General features: G+C 42.3%; 1 protein-coding gene across 1 annotated transcript in view; it reads left to right on the forward strand.

The window, feature by feature from the left end:
• The window catches only part of SEMA3A (semaphorin 3A), a gene marked incomplete at both ends in the record, with an annotated part of 192,521 nt that overhangs the window by 164,548 nt on the left and 7,509 nt on the right, over positions 1-20,464 (forward strand). Inside the window, 5 exons of the mRNA XM_081331002.1 lie at positions 727-871; positions 3,978-4,197; positions 12,160-12,251; positions 15,268-15,309; positions 18,229-18,386. Coding sequence (XP_081187128.1) covers positions 727-871; positions 3,978-4,197; positions 12,160-12,251; positions 15,268-15,309; positions 18,229-18,386 — 657 coding nt within the window. The remainder of the gene's footprint in view (positions 1-726; positions 872-3,977; positions 4,198-12,159; positions 12,252-15,267; positions 15,310-18,228; positions 18,387-20,464) is intronic.

Raw genomic sequence — 20,464 nt, forward strand, 5'->3', positions numbered from 1 at the left:
GCTTGGGATGTTGGGAGAATATAGTAGACTAGAAGTAACTTCAAGGCTGTCCTTGAAGCTTTCTGAGGTTGACTGGTTACGTGGCTTCCCAATACTCAAGTAAACGGAACCACTTCAGCAGTCTTTCCATGTACCCAGAGAGATATGGGAACCGGACCAGTAAAGCTCAGTGGTCTAAGTAAAAAAAAAAAATCTAAGGGGAGGGGAAAAAAACAGAGCAAAGGCATAGAAACAAGCAGGCACATAGAAAAGAGGATAATGTGGATTAAATAGTAAAAGGTAAAGGCAAAGGTTCCCCCGCACATGCGTGCTAGTCGTTTCCAACTCTAGGGGCCGGCGCTCATCTCCGTTTCAAAGCCGAAGAGCCAGCGCTTGTCTGAGGACGTCTCCGTGGTCATGTGGCCGGCATGACTAGACGCCAAAGGCGCACGGAACACTGTTACCTTCCCACCGTAGTGGTCCCTATTTTTCTACTTGCATTTTTTACGTGCTTTTGAACTGCTAGGTTGGCAGAAGCTGGGACGAGTAACAGGCGCTCACTCTGTTACGCGGCACTCGGGATTCGACCCGCCAAACTGCCGACCTTCTGATCGACAAGCTCAGTGTCCTAACCCACTGAGCCACCGCATCCCTTTTGTGGATTAAATGGATATTCCTAAAACCTTCTTAATTTAGGGGGAAAAGAACCAGTCTCAACTTTTTTCTTCTGCTTTTCCCCCATGCTAGCAATATCTTCAAGGGCTCAGCTATTTGTATGTACAGCATGGCTGACGTGAGACGGGTGTTCCTGGGCCCCTATGCTCACAGAGATGGTCCCAACTATCAGTGGGTCCCCTACCAAGGAAGGGTGCCGTACCCTCGGCCAGGAACCGTAAGTGCACTTCCTACTGGAGAATCGGGTGATGCCAAAATGGCTACTAGGGGGTTGAATTGGGACATCCGGAAGAACTTTCAATAAAGGGAATGGAAGAAATTCTCCTTTATTTAAATTGCAGCCTTTAGGTTTCCTGGAAAGCTACCTACAGTGGCTTAAAGATATAGTGCTATTCTTTTGAAGGTAATAATTTTATAAATTATATATTGGAGGCTCTTGCTGCTCTCCTATTTATCAGATTTCCACCCCTTACTTATAACAATCCTATAGGGCCAAAAATTCAAGGAAATATACAGAGTTTTGTTTTTTTCATGGAAACTTCAATATCTGGCTGAGCTATGGAAAACTAGCCTGAAATTTAGATAAAATAACAATGTCTGTCACGGGGCATAGACCAGGGCTGTCATTCTCACCTGCTGCCCTCTTATGTATCAGAATGAGATGACAAGATGGCTGACATAAGATGGTCAGGTCTTATATATAATTTTACTGGGAAAAAAGGTTAAAAGCCTGCCATCTTTTGTAGCTGAACGTGAATCATAGGTATTGTATGGACTTAATCAGAAATTGTCCTGGCAACAATATGGAAGTGATTTGCTACTGTATTCTTCTGGGTTATTGCTTTTGTTGTTTTTACTTGCCAGGCTACTTAGTTGTGGTCTCTCTACTAAGTCCAAAACAATGCTGCTTCACAGCGGGAGACGACCGAGTTCCATGGTATTGTTTGCTTACTATTAGAGCTCTGTAAGCCATTGAATAATGGGAACCACTTCTACAAAACATCTAGTTGCAAAAAGTTAAGCTCAGCTGGAGAGCTTGCCAGCAGAGTACAAAGGTTGTATATCAATCACATCAGTCAGTCAATAGATTAATCCAGAACAATTGCACAATTTTGTGGTAAACACTATAACCAAGGTAGGGTATCAACCAAATGGTTTTCATTTTACACATTGGGACTTTGAGGAGAAAATACCCATTTTGGAAAGTCCCATAGTGTTTTTATTATACATTTAACACTTAATGAGCATCTGCTTGCTTGTAAATTATGAAGCTGGGTCATTTAAATTATAAAATCAGGTCATTGAACAAATGAAAAAAAATATTGAAGATTATTCACACATGCTCTTGAGTATGGCTACCCAACTGCATGGTCCATACCTCGTACTCCTAAATTACTTTTCTTGTTCAATCCATTCCACATCCGTTCTCTGATTAATCATTATCTAATTAATGCAAGCAATCAGTATTGCACTCCATCTGGAAAATTAGGTCTGCCTGAGAGACGGGCAGGCTGGAAGTCTTTTAAGCAGAAGATTGCTGCAGGGCCCTGGAAAAGGGTTGCCTATTTTTCCCATTGCCCAACCACCGACATGCGGCCCCCAAGCTCTTCAACGTAGGGAGAATTCTGCGTTTGTAACCGCATTTGATCTGCAGCTCTTCCAGCTTTGATGTTCCCCCATTGAACAGGAACATTGTGATGTTGCTGAAGTAAATATTGGCTGTCCGAGTATGAAGTGATACCCAACGTTTAATAAAACATGCCGAACTGGCTTTCTAGAATCTTCTATCTCTTCTTTTTTTTCTTTAGGAAGGGTAGTACTTGAGGGTATTATAGGCTGATACCTGTATCCTTAATTTTCTCTCTGATGAACTATTAGTAAATCAATGTCTGTTGTAATTTTTTTTTCCTGAACTGACCAAGATTATTATTATTTAATTATGAGAATCAATTTGGTGTAGTGGTTGAGGCATCAATCTAGAAACCAGGAGGCTGGGAGTTCTAGTCCTGCCTTAGCCACAAAGCCAGCTGGGTGACAATGGGCCAGTCACTCTCTCTCAGCCCTAGGAAGGAGGCAAGGGCAAACTACTTCCAAAAAAGTTTCTTTTGTCAAGAAAACTACAGGCTTGTGTCCAAGCAGTCTACGAGAATTAGACATAATTGAACAGAAGGGGCAAAATATTTAATTATGTGTTGCCTTTCAGGTGATAGATAGAGAGAGAGAGAGAGAGAGAGAGAGAGAGAGAGAGAGAGAGAGAGAGAGAGAGAGAGAGAGAGAGAGAGAGATAAAAATAGATATAGATATAGATATAGATATAGATAGATATACATATATACACACATACATACATACATACATACAGTTTAGGACATGGGTATCAAACATGTGACATGTGGAAGCCGTGCCCACCCCAGCTCCAGCAAGGAGAAAAAAGTCACGATATGTCGTGGCACATCACGTGATGTGCCAAGTTTGATGCCCGTTTTAGGAATTCAGAAATTATCCAGCGCATTGCAAGAGTTGTATGTTTGAATTCATAAAAGGAGCAAGTGTAGTACTTTAGTAGGAAACTGATTCAATCAAAACTCCAAATTGGATTTGTTAAGGAATTTGTTGTGCAGAGGTCTCCTTGTGCTACCAAAGAGTTGTACAGACAAGGAAGGGTACTGAGAGCAGTTAGAGTCACACAGCAAACACAAGAGTACACTGAGTTGTAAAAGCAAAAAGTAGTTTACTTGTGAGGTGGTGTAAAAACAAAAATGCACAGTCAAAAATAAACAGTCCAGGTAGCAATCCAAAATACAAAGTCTTCTTACCAGTCCAGAGGTCAATACACAGTTCAGGTTACAGAGCAAAAACAGTAACAGTAGAAAGCAGTGAATTCAGAGAGAGAGAGAAGCTACATTCCTAGCTTCCTCTTATGGCCATGAGAACACTTACACACCCATTGGCCAATTAACATCTTAAAGACATAACATCTTGGTTAATATATTTTCAACCCAACATTGTAGGCTAACACCATATGCCTAACAGGATTAACTTTCCTAACATAAGTCATATCACTAAATCAAGTTGGTTTGCCTCTGTAGTGATTCAGCTGCTTAGAAAGGCCTCAGCTTGCATTTGCAACAGTCAAAATGCTTCCTGAACATTTGAGGTGTTTCTGGATACAGATCTGGAGTGCTGAACCAGTCAGGGCCTTCCCAGAAGGGCCTGACCAAGAGTAGCAGAGTAAAATGGGACACACACACACACACACACACACAAACTCCCATGGTCTGGGTGCTGCATCCCTGATAATGCTCTCATGTTCTCTCCATTAGTGTCCAAGTAAGACCTTTGGAGGCTTTGATTCAACCAAGGATCTACCCGATGAAGTCATCACATTTGCAAGAAGCCACCCGGCCATGTACAATCCTGTGTTTCCTATTAATAATCGGCCCATTATGATCAAGACGGATTTGGACTCTCAGTTCACACAAATTGTGGTGGATCGGGTAGATGCGGAAGACGGGCAGTATGATGTCATGTTCATTGGCACAGGTAAGGCTTGTTTGTTCACCTGTTTCATTTGACAAACCTGCTATGAAGTGAAATGCAGAAATACCAAATTCCACACACAGTGAGAACTACGATTGACAAAGGAGCAGAAAGTGAAGCAAATCCCCACTTTCTTTTCTTCTGGCTTGCATGTCTTCATTGAAACATAAATCCAAGAAATAAACAAGGAAGGAAAAGGCCTAATTTACATTTGGCAGCCACATTAGATAAATTGTTAAGGCAGAATTTTTTAGGACCTTTGTTCAACAAGCAGTGCATTGCTCATTTAATCTTCTACCAATGAGAGCAGAAATACAAATGTGGACAGTTTTATCACTTTTAATAAACACCATCCTTTCTTACTTCTTTCTCTTCCAATAATATATTGGAAACATTATGCTAGGTTATACAGTATATTTGTAAGTTATAAATTATAAGCTATGTTTTAAAAGTTCACTTGGCAGCAGGAAAAGTAGTAAATGCCCCCAAAACTTGACTGTTGGTGGGGGTTTTTAAGAATGTAATCAAACATAGAACAACTTTTTTCCATAACAGAATAAATAAATAACATTGAAAGGGTCTGAGATGCACTGATCACTTGTGGGAGGAGTGGAGCATTTCTTTGAGTCATGCATTAATTAAAATGGAAGGGTGCTAAAGTATGAGAACTAAGCAAACATTTCAAGCAACAAAGTGGGATTTTGCTTGAGAAAACACTGCTCTAAAACATCTTACATAATAGATTTACAAATATCAAATGTCTATTAGGGCAATGTTATATATAGGGTTATGTGGCTCAGAAAACGGGTACAATTCATTTGGATTGTTTTAACTGATTTCATTTCATGCTCCAATTCCGTTCAAAAAATTGAATAGAATCAGGTCAATTGGATTTTGCTGTCCAGATCAGTTGGGTGGTTGTCCTGGAAGGTTGCCAAGCTCCCTTCCGGCCCTATGACTCTATGAGTCTTTAAAGCCAGGCAAATTGGCGGCCGCATTTCTCTCTTGGCAGCAGTGAAATGCCAAAGGGTGATCAGGATCTGCGTGAAGACTGATCTCATTTGATCCCAAGGGCTGACCTGAAGTTTTGCTTCCATGCTTTTAAACAGAGGAAATGTGCTTTCCAGAAGGTGCTTGGGGAAAATTGACTCCCCGTGGTCAACTACATAACAAAACCAGAAATTTATAATAAATGTTGACCACATAAACCTACTATTTTAACTATGATTTATGATCTATGACCTATCACTTTGCTTTTGTATGTGTGTACACTGTGAGCTTCTGCACCAGAGACAAATTCCTTGTGTGTCCAATCACACTTGGCCAATAAAGAATATTCTATTCTATTGTATTCTATTGTATTGTATTCTATTCTACTCTACTCTACTCTAATCTACTCCACTCCACTCCACTCCACTCCACTCCACTCCATTCCATTCCATTCCATTCCATTCCATTCCATTCCATTCCATTCCATTCTATTCTATTCTATTCTATTCTATTCTATTCTATTCTATTCTATTCGACTCGACTCGACTCGACTCGACTCGACTCGACTCGACTCGACTCGACTCGACTCCATTCCATTCTATTCCATTCCATTCCTCTATATTCTATTCTGTTCTGTTCTGTTCTGTTCTGTTCTGTTCCGTTCCATTCTGTTCCGTTCCGTTCCATTCCATTCTATTCTATATTCTATTCTATTCTATATTTGCTTATATTGAAGCAGGTGCTCTTGTGCTTTTAGTTATCTGGGTTTAGAATTGCAGGCTAAATTACCGTATATACTTGAGTATAAGCCGACTCGAGTATAAGCCGAGACCCCCAATTTTACCCCCAAAAACTGGAAAAAGTTATTGACTCGAGTATAAGCCGAGGCTGGGAAATGCAGCAGCTGGAGGCTGGATCCCCCTGCTGAGATGAGAGAACGGGGTGGCAAGCCGCCGAGAGAATGGGGCGGTGGAGTGCTCCGCCGAGAGAATGGGGCGGCTTGCTGTTCTCTCGGTGCAGCACGGCAGAGGCTGGATCTCGCGAAAGAAGTCTCCGCTGAGCGAGAGAATGAGGCGTCTCAGCGCCCATTTTCTCGGTGAAGACTTCTTTCAGGGGATGCAGCTTCTGCTGCCCCTTTCTCTCAGCTGCCCAGTGGAACAGCTTGCCACCAGAAATCAAGAGTGCTCCATCACTGGAGGTTTTTAAGAAGAGACTGGACATTCACCTGTCTGAGATGGTATCGGTCAGTGGTGGCGAAACTTTTAGAGACCGAGTGCCCAAACCGCAAGCCAAAACCCACTTGTTTATCACAAAGTGCCAAGGCAGCATCGGCATTCTGGTGCCCTTGGGGGAGGGGACAGGGAGGCGCCTCTGAGTGCCGTCTCTGGCACGAAAAAAAAGGGGGAGCAAAAAATGGGCCACCGTACCGCAAGGCACAAAAACGCCAACCGCCGTGCCGCAGGGTGCAGATACAAGGCACCGCATCACGTGAGAACGGGGCTGGGCTAGTGAGTATCACGCAGGCACTAGCCCCGCCCCCTTTGCAGCATGTGCCTGCTCGTGGCCCCGTGCGCGCATGCACGCATGTAAAATGCTTCCCCCTCCCTTTTCTTCCAGTCCACCAACCAACAAGGACCTGCTGCTGGCAGCGGTGGTGGCGCACGTGCCAACAGAGAGGGCTCTGAGTGCCACCTCTGGCAGGCGTGCCATAGGTTCACCACCACTGGTATAGGTCCTCCTGCTTGAGCAAGGGGCTGGACTAGAAGACCTCCAAGGTCCCTTCCAGCTCTATTCTATTCTATTCTATTCTATTCTATTCTATTCTATTCTATTCTATTCTATTCTATTCTATTCTATTCTATTCTATTCTATTCTATTCTATTCCATTCACTTTCTATATTTCTATTCTATTCTATTCTATTCTATTCTATTCTATTCTATTCTATTCTATTCTATTCACTTTCTATATTTCTATTCTATTCTATTCTTATTACCATTCTCTATTCTATTCTATTCTATTCTATTCTATTCACTTTCTATATTTCTATTCTATTCTATTCTATTCTTATTACCATTCTCTATTCTATTCTATTCTATTCTATTCTATTCTATTCTATTCTATTCTATTCACTTTCTATATTTCTATTCTATTCTATTCTATTCTATTCTTATTACCATTCTCTATTCTATTCTATTCTATTCTATTCTATTCTATTCTATTCTATTCTATTCTATTCTATTCACTTTCTATATTTCTATTCTATTCTATTCCATTCACTTTCTATATTTCTATTCTATTCTATTCTATTCTATTCTATTCTATTCTATTCTATTCACTTTCTATATTTCTATTCTATTCTATTCTATTCTATTCTATTCTATTCACTTTCTATATTTCTATTCTATTCTATTCTATTCTATTCTATTCTATTCTATTCTATTCTATTCTATTCACTTTCTATATTTCTATTCTATTCTATTCTATTCTTATTACCATTCTCTATTCTATTCTATTCTATTCTATTCTATTCTATTCTATTCTATTCACTTTCTATATTTCTATTCTATTCTATTCTATTCTATTCTATTCTATTCTATTCTTATTACCATTCTCTATTCTATTCTATTCTATTCTATTCTATTCTATTCTATTCTATTCTATTCTATTCTATTCTATTCTATTCTATTCACTTTCTATATTTCTATTCTATTCTATTCCATTCACTTTCTATATTTCTATTCTATTCTATTCTATTCTATTCTATTCTATTCTATTCTATTCTATTCTATTCTATTCACTTTCTATATTTCTATTCTATTCTATTCTATTCTATTCACTTTCTATATTTCTATTCTATTCTATTCTATTCCATTCACATTCTATTCTATTCTATTCTATTCTATTCTATTCTATTCTATTCTATTCTATTCTATTCTATTCTATTCTATTCTATTCTATTCACTTTCTATATTTCTATTCTATTCTATTCTATTCTATTCTATTCTATTCTATTCTATTCTATTCTATTCACTTTCTATATTTCTATTCTATTCTATTCTATTCTGTTCTGTTCTGTTCTGTTCTGTTCTGTTCTGTTCTGTTCTGTTCTGTTCTGTTCTACGTTCTGTTCCAATCCATTCCATATTTTCTATTCCATTCTGTTCCACTGTCAGAGCCCATCGGAGGCAACCCAGTCAGCCCAAACAGGAGTTACACTAAGGCTACGCAGCCTCTCCTCTCAACCTGAACCCCTCCTTACCTTTCCTTTTATCTGCATCCTATTTTTAACTGCCGGCTCTGCCCTGCCCTATTTTGTCCTGTGAGGATGGGGAGAAACAGCAAGTGAGTGAGGATGGGGAGAAACAGCAAGAAGACCGGGTGGGGTGGGGTGGGTTAATCACTAAACCTTCCAGTGTTTAACCAAAGCAGCTTTTGCATTTGTCAAGCTCTGCTAGCAGGGCACTGGACGGGCCTGGCGGAGCTGCTGAAGGTGAACGGGAGAAGGTGAGTCTTCGCCGAGAAAATCTCAGCGCCCATTTTCTCGGCGAAGACTTCTTTCGGGGGATGCAGCTTCTGCCGCCCCTTTCTCTCAGCTGCCCAGCTAAGAGAAGGGGTGACAGAGGCTGGATCCTCCGAAACAAGTCTCCGTGAGACGAGAGAACAAGACGTTGGAGCGCTCCGCGAAGTGTGGGGTGGGGAAGCTTGCCGCCCATTGTCTCAGCGACGAAGACTTCTTTCGGGGGATGCAGCTTCTGCCGCCCCTTTCTCTCAGCTGCCCAGCTAAGAGAAGGGGTGACAGAGGCTGGATCCTCCGAAACAAGTCTCCATGAGACGAGAGAACAAGGCGTTGGAGCGCTCCGCGAAGTGTGGGGTGGGGAAGCTTGCCGCCCATTCTCTCAGTGACGAAGACTTCTTTCGGGGGATGCAGCTTCTGCCGCCCCTTTCTCTCAGCTGCCCAGCTAAGAGAAGGGGTGACAGAGGCTGGATCCTCCGAAACAAGTCTCCGTGAGACGAGAGAACAAGGCGTTGGAGCGCTCCGCGAAGTGTGGGGTGGGGAAGCTTGCCGCCCATTCTCTCAGCGACGAAGACTTCTTTCGGGGGATGCAGCTTCTGCCGCCCCTTTCTCTCAGCTGCCCAGCTAAGAGAAGGGGTGACAGAGGCTGGATCCTCCGAAACAAGTCTCCATGAGACGAGAGAACAAGGCGTTGGAGCGCTCCGCGAAGTGTGGGGTGGGGAAGCTTGCCGCCCATTGTCTCAGCGACGAAGACTTCTTTCGGGGGATGCAGCTTCTGCCGCCCCTTTCTCTCAGCTGCCCAGCTAAGAGAAGGGGTGACAGAGGCTGGATCCTCCGAAACAAGTCTCCATGAGACGAGAGAACAAGGCGTTGGAGCGCTCCGCGAAGTGTGGGGTGGGGAAGCTTGCCGCCCATTCTCTCAGCGACGAAGACTTCTTTCGGGGGATGCAGCTTCTGCCGCCCCTTTCTCTCAGCTGCCCAGCTAAGAGAAGGGGTGACAGAGGCTGGATCCTCCGAAACAAGTCTCCATGAGACGAGAGAACAAGGCGTTGGAGCGCTCCGCGAAGTGTGGGGTGGGGAAGCTTGCCGCCCATTCTCTCAGCGACGAACACTTCTTTCGGGGGATGCAGCTTCTGCCGCCCCTTTCTCTCAGCTGCCCAGCTAAGAGAAGGGGTGACAGAGGCTGGATCCTCCGAAACAAGTCTCCATGAGACGAGAGAACAAGGCGTTGGAGCGCTCCGCGAAGTGTGGGGTGGGGAAGCTTGCCGCCCATTCTCCCAGCGACGAAGACTTCTTTCGGGGGATGCAGCTTCTGCCGCCCCTTTCTCTCAGCTGCCCAGCTAAGAGAAGGGGTGACAGAGGCTGGATCCTCCGAAACAAGTCTCCGTGAGACGAGAGAACAAGACGTTGGAGCGCTCCGTGAAGTGTGGGGTGGGGAAGCTTGCCGCCCATTGTCTCAGCGACGAAGACTTCTTTCGGGGGATGCAGCTTCTGCCGCCCCTTTCTCTCAGCTGCCCAGCTAAGAGAAGGGGTGACAGAGGCTGGATCCTCCGAAACAAGTCTCCATGAGACAAGAGAACAAGGCGTTGGAGCGCTCCGCGAAGTGTGGGGTGGGGAAGCTTGCCGCCCATTCTCTCAGCGACGAAGACTTCTTTCGGGGGATGCAGCTTCTGCCGCCCCTTTCTCTCAGCTGCCCAGCTGAGAGAAGGGGGTGACAGAGGCTGGATCCCCCGAAACAAGTCTTCACCGAGAAAATGGGTGGCAAGCTTCCACCGCCCCATTCTCTTAGCGGAGGCTTGCAGAGGTGGCGGCGGAGCTGCGCGCGCAGCTCTCCAAACCGCCGCAGCCCATTTGGAGAGCTGCTGCCTTCGTCCATGTTTGATGAAAGCAGCAGCTCTCCAAACGGGGGTAGAAGTTCTTTTTTTGTTGTTGTTGACTGGAGTATAAGCCGAAGTGGAGTTTTTCAGCCCAAAAAGTGGGCTGAAAAATTCGGCTTATACTCAAGTATATACGGTAATAGGCTGAAATGAACACTTACATGAACAAAAGTTCATTTCATATTCTCCAGCAAATTCATATTTTAGTACATCCATCTGCACTTGTAACTTAATGGGAAATTAAAGAAAGATCATTTAGCACAGTCTGAGCCCATCTGTCAGTACATGTACATTCATAACACTACATCCATCTTGTAAATTAAGTTATTCACCAAAAGCTTTCTGATCTGAAAAGAAAGGACCGATTCAGTTGTGTGGAACTGCTTGAAAAATTTACTCAGCTGAAGAAGCTGATCCTGAAAGCAGATAAAGTTTCATTTCAGATGCTTGAGGCTCTAATGTGTAACATGTTGTAATTTGGACCTCACAGACGTTATAAAATAATCATCATGGAATTTCTTTGGAATATACATAACACATTCCAACTTTATCCCTTCTGCTATCATAAAATATTTCAAAAGTATAAGAAAAGCATTCTCTCCCTATGCTGTGTTGTTTTTTTTTAATCCTAATTTATTAAATTAAAAAAACCTTTTACCTACGTATTGTTCATATTTTGTGCTGTCACACAATCCAGGGATAGCATTCAGCAAATTATGCACTATATGCATTATATTTGTTGCATTTTAATGAGAGTTACAGTTAATTAGATGTCAGTTACTGCTTTGGATTGTAGAGAATTCCCACTGTCCTCTTTAGCTGGTAGACCCTGAGCTACTTTGCCATTAAGTGGATATTTGATTCATCTCAGACTTCTGTTAGAGAATTATCCAACCAACCCTGTTAAAGGATTCTTTGGCCTGTGGGTTCTGTTCTTCCAACAAGCTTTTTATGTCTCAGACAAAATTGCACCATTCATTGATATCTTTTCTAAAGGAACACAATCCCTGCAAAGAACTTTTATAACCACTACAACATGGTGGAAAGTGTGTCAGTGTAAAATTAATACTACAAGCTTAGACCAATTTCAACAGTCCACTTTTTTAAAAAAAATCTCACAATTCAGACGATTATGATATGCTGTTAGTTAGCTCCCTTCCTATGGTCCGTACCAATATTCATGTTAGTATCTGCCCTTGAATTTTAATGCAGCAATTAAAATGTCAGAGTTGATAATGAATAATAAAACATAACTCCAGTTCAGGCAACACGTTCCTAATTTTAAATTCACATTTGTGGCAGCTGATATTTCATTGAAAAGGGGTTCTTGTCCTGCTCCCTTGCTGGTAGCTATAATGGCTTCAGACCTCTCAAATCCTGGGTGGGTTTTTTTTCCCCATTCAAATATTTTATCATAATTCCTTTTTCAGAAATGGTTGAGGACTTTGGGATTGTTTTGGAAGCAAATGTGCATTGTGACTGTATTTTCTGTAAGACTATATAACTGTAGTGTGAAAACAAGACTTCTTTTGAATTAAAGTCGTCCTATTCAAGCACAAACGTTCATTTCTTTTTTTTTCCAGATATTGGGACTGTTTTGAAAGTGGTTTCAATCCCAAAGGAAACCTGGCATGATCTGGAGGAAGTGTTATTGGAAGAGATCACAGTCTTTCAGGTGAGGGAAAATACAGGTGTTATATAAATATATATATATGGGCCCTTCCTTCATAAACTCAACCTGCAGCTATCTGGGAAGGTGGCAATCCTTTTTTTTATTGAAAAGTTTTACAGTACATTTTTAAATACAAAACCCCTCCCCTCCCCTCTCCCCAAACCTCCCCAACTCTCCCCCCCCTCCCCCCCTCCCCCAACTTCCCAGAGCTAAATACAGGGTATAAAAATACAAACAAACATAATCTAAAATATGCAAACAACAATAAAATATTAAATTCTATCGCACTTTAACTCTTAATAAAATAACTAGAAGCTAGTTATACATCATATAAATCCACTACTTATTCAAATGCTAAGTGAAACTTTTTAGTCCCATATTTATTCTGGATATAATCAATCCATCTTCTCCACTCCACAATATATCTCTGTTGCGATTGGTCTTTCAAATACGCTGAAATCTTTGCCATTTCCGCCAAATTGGAAACTTTTAAAGTCCATTCTTCTATAGTCGGCAGTTTTTCCTTCTTCCAATATTGCGCTACTAAAAGTCTCGCTGCCATGGCAATCCTGTGTGTGTGTGTGTGTATGTGTGTGTGTGTGTGTGTGTGTGTGTGTGTGCATCTATGTGTGTTGCATGTATAATCTGTCATTCCCCCCCCCCATTTGCTGGAATGTAAAAGGCCAGCAGATACGACTGTTTGCAATTTGCAATTGAAATCATCTGTATGCTTGAAGGTCTCCTTGCCTATCTTTTCACTCCCAAAAATAATATACAAAATTTATTCTACATATGGGCAAACGATGTAAAGGCAAGGGTGTAGGGGAAGGTCTATTTTTCAGATGCCAAAATGTTCCCATGACGTAGCAATTAAGAGGCATTCTTCTGATGAAGTGCATAGCTTGAAGACTGTCGGCCTCATTTCAGGACTTGATTACTGAGACCTTTACTTATTTATTTATATAAACTGGTCCGGGGTCCTTGGCAATCAATTGTTGACCAAAAAGCAGGAGAATAAAATGTATCTATGCTGCAATTGCATTATTGGTCTAGTTCGAAGGTAGGCAACCTTGGCTCTTTTATGACTCGTGGACTTCAACTCCCAGAATTCCTGAGCCAGCATGGCTCAGCTTGGAAACCTCTCCCTTTCCCCTCAGCGTGGCTGGCTCAGGAATTCTGGGAGTTGAAGTCCACAAGTCATAAAGCGGCCTAGGCCTAGGTCAGGGGTAGGCAACCTTGGCTCTTTTATGACTCGTGGACTTCAACTCCCAGAATCCCTGAGCCAGCATGGCTCAGCTTGGAAACCTCTCCCTTTCCCCTCAGCGTGACTGGCTCAGGAATTCTGGGAGTTGAAGTCCACGAGTCATAAAAGAGCCAAGGTTGCTTACCCCTGGTCTAGTTGATTAAATATTTTTTTTAAAAAAATTATGAAATCAAACAAGCTTAAATTTAATTTAATTGAAATTTTAAAATATTTTCCTCCTTATTACTTACTTTAGTTGGCATCTAGTCAAGGATTATTTTAAAATCAGAAGCCCCCTCCAGTCCCTGTGGCAGGGAGCCCTTCCTGAGAGAAGAACACTTCCCCCAACTATTGGTCGCTTGCGCCCATTTCCCAGCCTCATCCCCCAAATATCAGGCTGCAAAAGAATCACATGTAAGCCCCAGAACTGCTGCTGCTCCTGCAAGTTTCTGTAAATAATACTCATCTACCAGAATGAGCACGATGGAGGCAACATCAGATGCAGATGCCTGATTGGGGTGCAGCATGGCAGGCTGACTCACTGCTCACACTGCCGGCAGTTCGATCCTGACCCGCTCAAGATTGACTCAGCCTTCCATCTTTCCTGGGCTGGTAAAATGAGGACCCAGATTGTTGGGGGCCGTATGCTGACTCTGTAAACCACTTAGGGAGGGCTGTAAAGCACTGTGAAGTGGTATATAAGTGTTAAGGTAATGATTTAGAAGCTAACCAGCTTGTATGAATGATGCAATGTTAGGAATGACTCAGCTGGGGTCTGTATCCCTTTAAGAGTTTGAGGATAAAAGGGAAGGCCTTGCTGGAGTCTTTCTCATCCGTTTCCTGCTGTAATTGCTGTATATTGGAGTTTGCTGAATCACCACGTGTATGTATTTTGTTCCTAGTGTATAATTGTAGATACTGTAATATAACCACCCTTTAATACAAACCACTGTTTACTGTATTTATTCCTGGGTTACCTCAGTGCAATAGGACTATGCATGCTCTGACAATAAGTCTGAGTGCTCGTGCTATTAGGGAATTAAAGAACATAAGTACTTAGACTTGCCCTGAAATTTCAACACTGCATTTCTACCTGCAAGGAGTGATCCTAAGCCTTCCTCCTCCTCCTCCTCCTCCTCCTCCTCCTCTTCCTCCTCATTTTTCTCTTACCAATTTCAGTAGCATTCAAGGAAACTACCATTGAAAGTGGCCTTTAAATCCTAATAAGATGGAACTTGTTTCTGCTAAATCATAGTTAATAAAGAAGGAAAGAGGGAATTTTTACACTGGAGATGGTATTGATTTGTTGGTTTATTGATTGATTGATTTTATTTCCCATCGTGATTCTGAGGCGCTCAGCCACAATATGCATCCCCATAATATCCTCTGTTTTCCATATTTCTGGAAGGCTAGAAGGGTAAAAGTCAATTCAGTCCAAGCAGGAAGCTCCTCCAAAGGGTGGGCACTGTGGAAATAGAGAAGGTGGCCCTTTCCCAAGGACCAAGGAGTTAGGCAGATAAATTCCCACGTCAGAAGACATTCCTGAAAATATTACAATCCCATATTGCTGAAATTCAAGTTTGTAAACTGTGGAGATACATCTGCATTGTAAAGACACATTCTAACTTAAGAAGGTATACTGAATTTGGGAACCTTTGAAATGCATCCATAGCAACCACATCCGTGCAAATGTTTTAAGGCATCCAGATATCAACCTATTAAGTAAAGCAGCTTCTTAAATCATCTTTGATTTTAACTCTTTTTTTTTTGTTTCAGGAACCCACACCTATTTCAGCCATGAAGATTTCCACGAAGCAGGTAGGTACAAACGGAACCTCAAAATTCTTAAATATTTATTGAATTTTCAAAATGCTTCTCCGCCCCATTTTCTCTTCGTAAATATTTATGATTTCTCACACGAAATCCTAAAAGCAGGAAAATGCAAAGTTCTTTTCGATGCTTTCCTGAAAATGAAGTGAAACCACAAGCGTATGCATTCTCACTGTTTTAAGAATTGCGTTAATTTTAATGAGTCTTTAAAGCAGCAGCATCTCTTTTTTTCCCCCAGGCTGTTTTATGATGGTGGGCTTGCATTAGGGTTTCCCAGTCCTAGTCGAACCTTACAGCCATTCAAGCTAAAATTGGGCCCTTTTTTTCCCCAGGTCCCACTGAGTGACTAGTTTTCAATAAAGTTCAGTGCACAAATGTCAGATAGTGGAAACGCCCCCTTTCAATAAACCATTTTAGACATTCAACCTTTGAGGTCAGGACTTTTTCAGGCCTTGTGGCCTGAGACCAGAATCACCCCATAGTTTTGCTAATTGGATTTCTCAGTGCAGATGAGAAAAGAGAGAAGCAACCTAGAACTAAGGAGAAACTTCCTCACAGTGAGAACAATTGACCAGTGGGAGGGCTTCCCGCCAGAAGTTGTGGGTGCTCAAACTCTGGAGGTTTTTAAGAAGAGATTGGACAGCCATTTGTCTAGAATGGAATGGGGTCTCCTGATTGAGCAGAAGGTTGGACCAGAAGACCGCCAGGGTCCCTTCCAACTCTGTTATTCGGCTTAACTTTTTCAAAAAGACCAACATTTCACAATGTGGCATGCTCCAAGAAGGCAAGCTAAGTTCTTGAGGTGGCCTTTGAGGGGTTACTTTCTGTGTGTCACCAAAAAATCGTTGTTTCTGACTCACTGCAGGACAGGACTCGCTAATGGTTAGGAGCAGGGCTTTTTTTCTCATAGAATGCTCAGAACGGAGTTCCGGCACCTTTTATTGGATGGAACCTTGTAGGCTAGGCAAGGAGGGTTGTATGACATGTCTGAGTTCCGGCACCTTTTTCTTTTACAAAAAAAGCACAGGTTAGGAGTGTCTCTTGGGAGGTTGGTTGAAGGTTGCTCACTGGAGGTTGATCCTGGGGTCTTTTGCAGGCGAAGCAGACAGCCTGCTTGGAATCTTTTCTAACATTATAACAAATCCTTTTTTAAAAAATAAAATTAATGTTAAACTTAAAAAAAACAAGCCTGTGCTTGTTTTACTGACATTGATTATAATGATTTATGATTTATTGATCATAAATGTGCTGGAAACCTCATTAAATATTAGGAGCCTGTCGAAAACGAATGTATTTGACATGAAGTATTTTGTCTGGAATTGCTTCCACTGTAGAATTTATCAGAAAGAGAGATTTTAAAGTATGGGCTATTATGAGAAAAACTCTGCTGAACACTCTGCTGAGCTCTCAACTGGGCGTCCATGCGTGAATATCAGAATGCTCTGCTTTTGATTATTTTCACATTCTTTTTTTAAAAAGAGCCAATTTCATGTATAACAAGCCATGCATTTAAGTATGACTTTTCGATCAAAGGTCTGTTCGTGTATTCAGGAGGGATTACAATCTGCCCGCTCCCCATCTCCGGAAAACAAATCCCCAACAATAAAGACCCCTTCATCTAAGAAAGCCCAAGTCATTTGTGCAAAGTGGGGCCTACAGAGTGTCAGTCTAGCAACACAGTTGTGTGTGATGTGCTCTGACAGGTTTCTGGCTTCACACGCTTGCACCGAAGGGGTTTTCGAAAACGTGTTGATTCCTGTTTCCAGAACCTTCAAAGCTGTAGGTCTTCGGTGCATTGCTGTTTCTCTTTTGAGAAGGAGGGAAATTTCTTAGGAGGAAATGATGAATTTATTGTCTCGTGATGTGCAAAATGCTATGATGAAGAAACTTTCCCCATTTTCATCTATTGGCTGAACGAGTTGCTTTTCTCCTCGCAGTCAGGGATAAAGGGGAGATGTGTCCCTGCAAATGCTTCCAGGCATCTGGGCAGAATCCGGGGCCTTTTCCTCCCTACTTTCCAGGACTCTACAGTGTTTGGATTTCATCGCCAAAGAGTGCCTTGGAGTGGAGATGAGCAGCTGATTTAAAAAGTTGCAGATGAGGCCTACTGCTGTGTTGCCAAGTACTCTGAAGCTCTTTTTGCAGGTTGTCTCACAAATCTGCAAAAAGAGCTCTACAAATCAACTGGACAACCATTTGTCTGAAATGATGTAGGGTTTCCTACCTGAGCAGGGGGTTGGACTAGAACAGGGGTCCTCAACCTTGGCAATTTTAAGACTTGTGGACTTCAATTCCCAGAATTCCTCAGCCAGCAAAGCTGGCTGAGGTATTCTGGGAGTTAAACTCCAGAAGTCTTAAAGTTGCCAGGGTTGAGGACCCCTGGACTAGAAGACCTCCAAGGTCCCTTCCAACTCTATTATTATTGTTATTGTTATTATCTGCTGTTGCACAGCCCTCCAAATCTCTTAACTCATTAAGTCATTTGCAGGCGGTTGGCTTGAACTGATGCTTGCAAAGCATTTGACCCACAAGTATCTGACTACATACATTCAAATTAGGCCCAATGAAGCAGATTTCAGCATCCCTCATAGTAAAGGAAAAGAGGTTGGATGCACCGTGCAGGATAAACATGTAAATGGATGGGTTGACAGGTGAGAAATAAAAATGTGGAGTAGGATCTATCTGTCTTGTTTGTTGCGTCTAATAATGTCCAAAAAAAATTCCTTGTAGAGCTCCATTTCCTTAAAAATTAGGAGTTTCTCCTTCTGGGGAGCTGCCTAATTCTACAAGTCCCGCAATATATTGTTTGTGTTGCATGCCACAATGGTAGAAATTGCTCCTAAACACATGAGTAAAAACTGCTGAGCAGTTTGTGATTACTTCCTTCTTCTCTTCCCAACTCCGCAGCAACAGCTCTACATCGGCTCGGCGGTTGGAGTTTCCCAGCTTCCTCTGCACCGCTGCGATGTGTACGGGAAAGCCTGCGCTGAGTGTTGCCTGGCCAGGGACCCCTACTGTGCTTGGGATGGGGCTTCCTGCTCCCGCTACTTTCCCACTGCCAAGAGGCAAGTCTTGAGTTGCTGGGCCTACCTGGCCCTCGACACGCTCCTCCAGTCCCTTAGTCAGCCTTCTTTGTGCTGCTTGGATGTCGCTGGGACTGTCTTGGAGACACAGATGTAACAATCGGTTTCCAGAAATGACCAAACCCCTCCGTTCACCCTCTGTTTGCTTTAGTTCCAAGATCTGGCTTTCCAGAAGCGCCGTTGCCGGGCAATGTTTGTATTATGTCATGGGCTCGGGTGAGCAGGAATGAATACAGACAGTTGTTCATAAAGCAACACATCCTTTATTGGTTATGACAGAGCTTAACCCAAGCCGCGCCCAGCCACTATATATATATATATATATATATATATATATATATATATATATATACACAATCCAACCCTCAAGCAGCAGCCAATAGAATGGAATCATGCTTCCCGCCAAGGTAGACCAATTGCAGGCTGGAGACGGTCTGTCTAGGTTTCAAGGGAGCCGTTGACTCATGTGGTATGGTACCACAAGCTCAGTACATAACAGTTTAGTTGAAAGAAACACCCAACTCAGTTTCGTAGATCCATGGAGGCGAGGCAAAGTCTTCCAGACCGGCCCCTCCACACTCACACTTGCCACGTGATGCGCCAACTTTGAAATTTCACGTCAGATCTATTTTTTTCCCCTCCCAAATGTCCTCGGCCACATCCTTGCGCCCTCCTTAACTAGCTCTTGGGAGCCTCACTTTCTGCCTTTCAGGTTAAGCAGGTTTGTTGTTATTTATTGTTTACTGAAGCAATTAAAATGTCAGCAGAAGGCCTGCTGACTTTCCCTGTGCTGGCTCACCACAACACTCCTTCACAGATCTCTTAGATCTTCTCCTTTAGCCTCTGTTAAGCTTTGCCTGTTCCTTGTGAGGGGAAAAAAATAAAGCAGTATTTAAGAGAGCTGGCCTTCCATCACAAAAATATCATCATCGCATTATTTAGGCATGCAGCCCAGGGGCTTTGCAGATCGACTGCCAGATGACTCCAGCTTGTACATCCAAGGTGAGGTCTTCCTCGCCTGACCATGGAAAAATTCTTCTCCCTCAAATCTGCATTGTTCCTTAGGAAAATCCCAAGTTCTGGCTCATGTTAATGTGGCACTAGCTCAAGCCATGACTCATACGGTGAATTACTTATCAGACCCTTTCAGATTAAGCCTTTCATTATTTCATGATTGTTATATAATTATTTCCATAATGGGGGGAGGGGGGCTTTGTCTGGACCTGCCACGAGAAGTGGGATTTATGCTCCTTTTGCTCCTTTTCAGTCAAAAGCCTTTGGAAGAAACTTACACCAAGACAAAAAGAAGAGAAAAAAGTAAAAAAATAATAATAAAATAAAATCACAACTTAAAAACGAGAACCTATCTTTAAAAGACAGGAGTAAGCAGAGGCATAAAACGCCACCTATTGGTTAATCAGTTTGATCCTTTTTGGCTAATTTAAAGGAATGGCTTGGGAACTGAGTGTCGGTCAATATTTTCTACATCAATTAATGAATGTTCTAGTCCCACTTAAAGCAACGGGACAAAATGTTCTTTCTGACATTTGTTAAGCCGCTGCAGCTTTCCAGAAAAAAAAAAAAGACCAAGAATTTCCTGAAATGGGCCTCTTTCTTCCTGGTCTTTGACTTTTGATATGATTTCAGGATTTGCAGGGCCACCACAGCCTCTTAATCCTCTTTGATCTTCTCTCCCTTCTAATTTGTTAGGTCTCCCTTTTCTTCTCCAGATGAAGAGCTCTGCTTCAAGGAACATTGTTGTTTGCTCAATCTCTTCTTCTTTTCCTAAAGATTCCACTTATATGGACTGAATGGAGTTTCATGTCTTTGCAATAGTAACACAAATGTGACAGCCTAAACAGGAACCCTGTGTGATTTTTTTTAAAAAAAATATTTTTGCAACATCCTTTTTTAAAAACAATAATAACAGACGATGTTTCAAAACAGACCAATGGCTAACCCTCTTGTAGCCGATCATAGTGCTTAGGACTACCTGTGTTCCCAATAATCTCTTTTAACAGACAAAGATTTTGCAAAGAATACTCTCAAGTTGAGGATTT

The sequence above is a fragment of the Vipera berus genome (genome assembly GCF_964194415.1).
Source record: "Vipera berus genome assembly, chromosome: 6".
NCBI lineage: Eukaryota > Metazoa > Chordata > Lepidosauria > Squamata > Viperidae > Vipera > Vipera berus.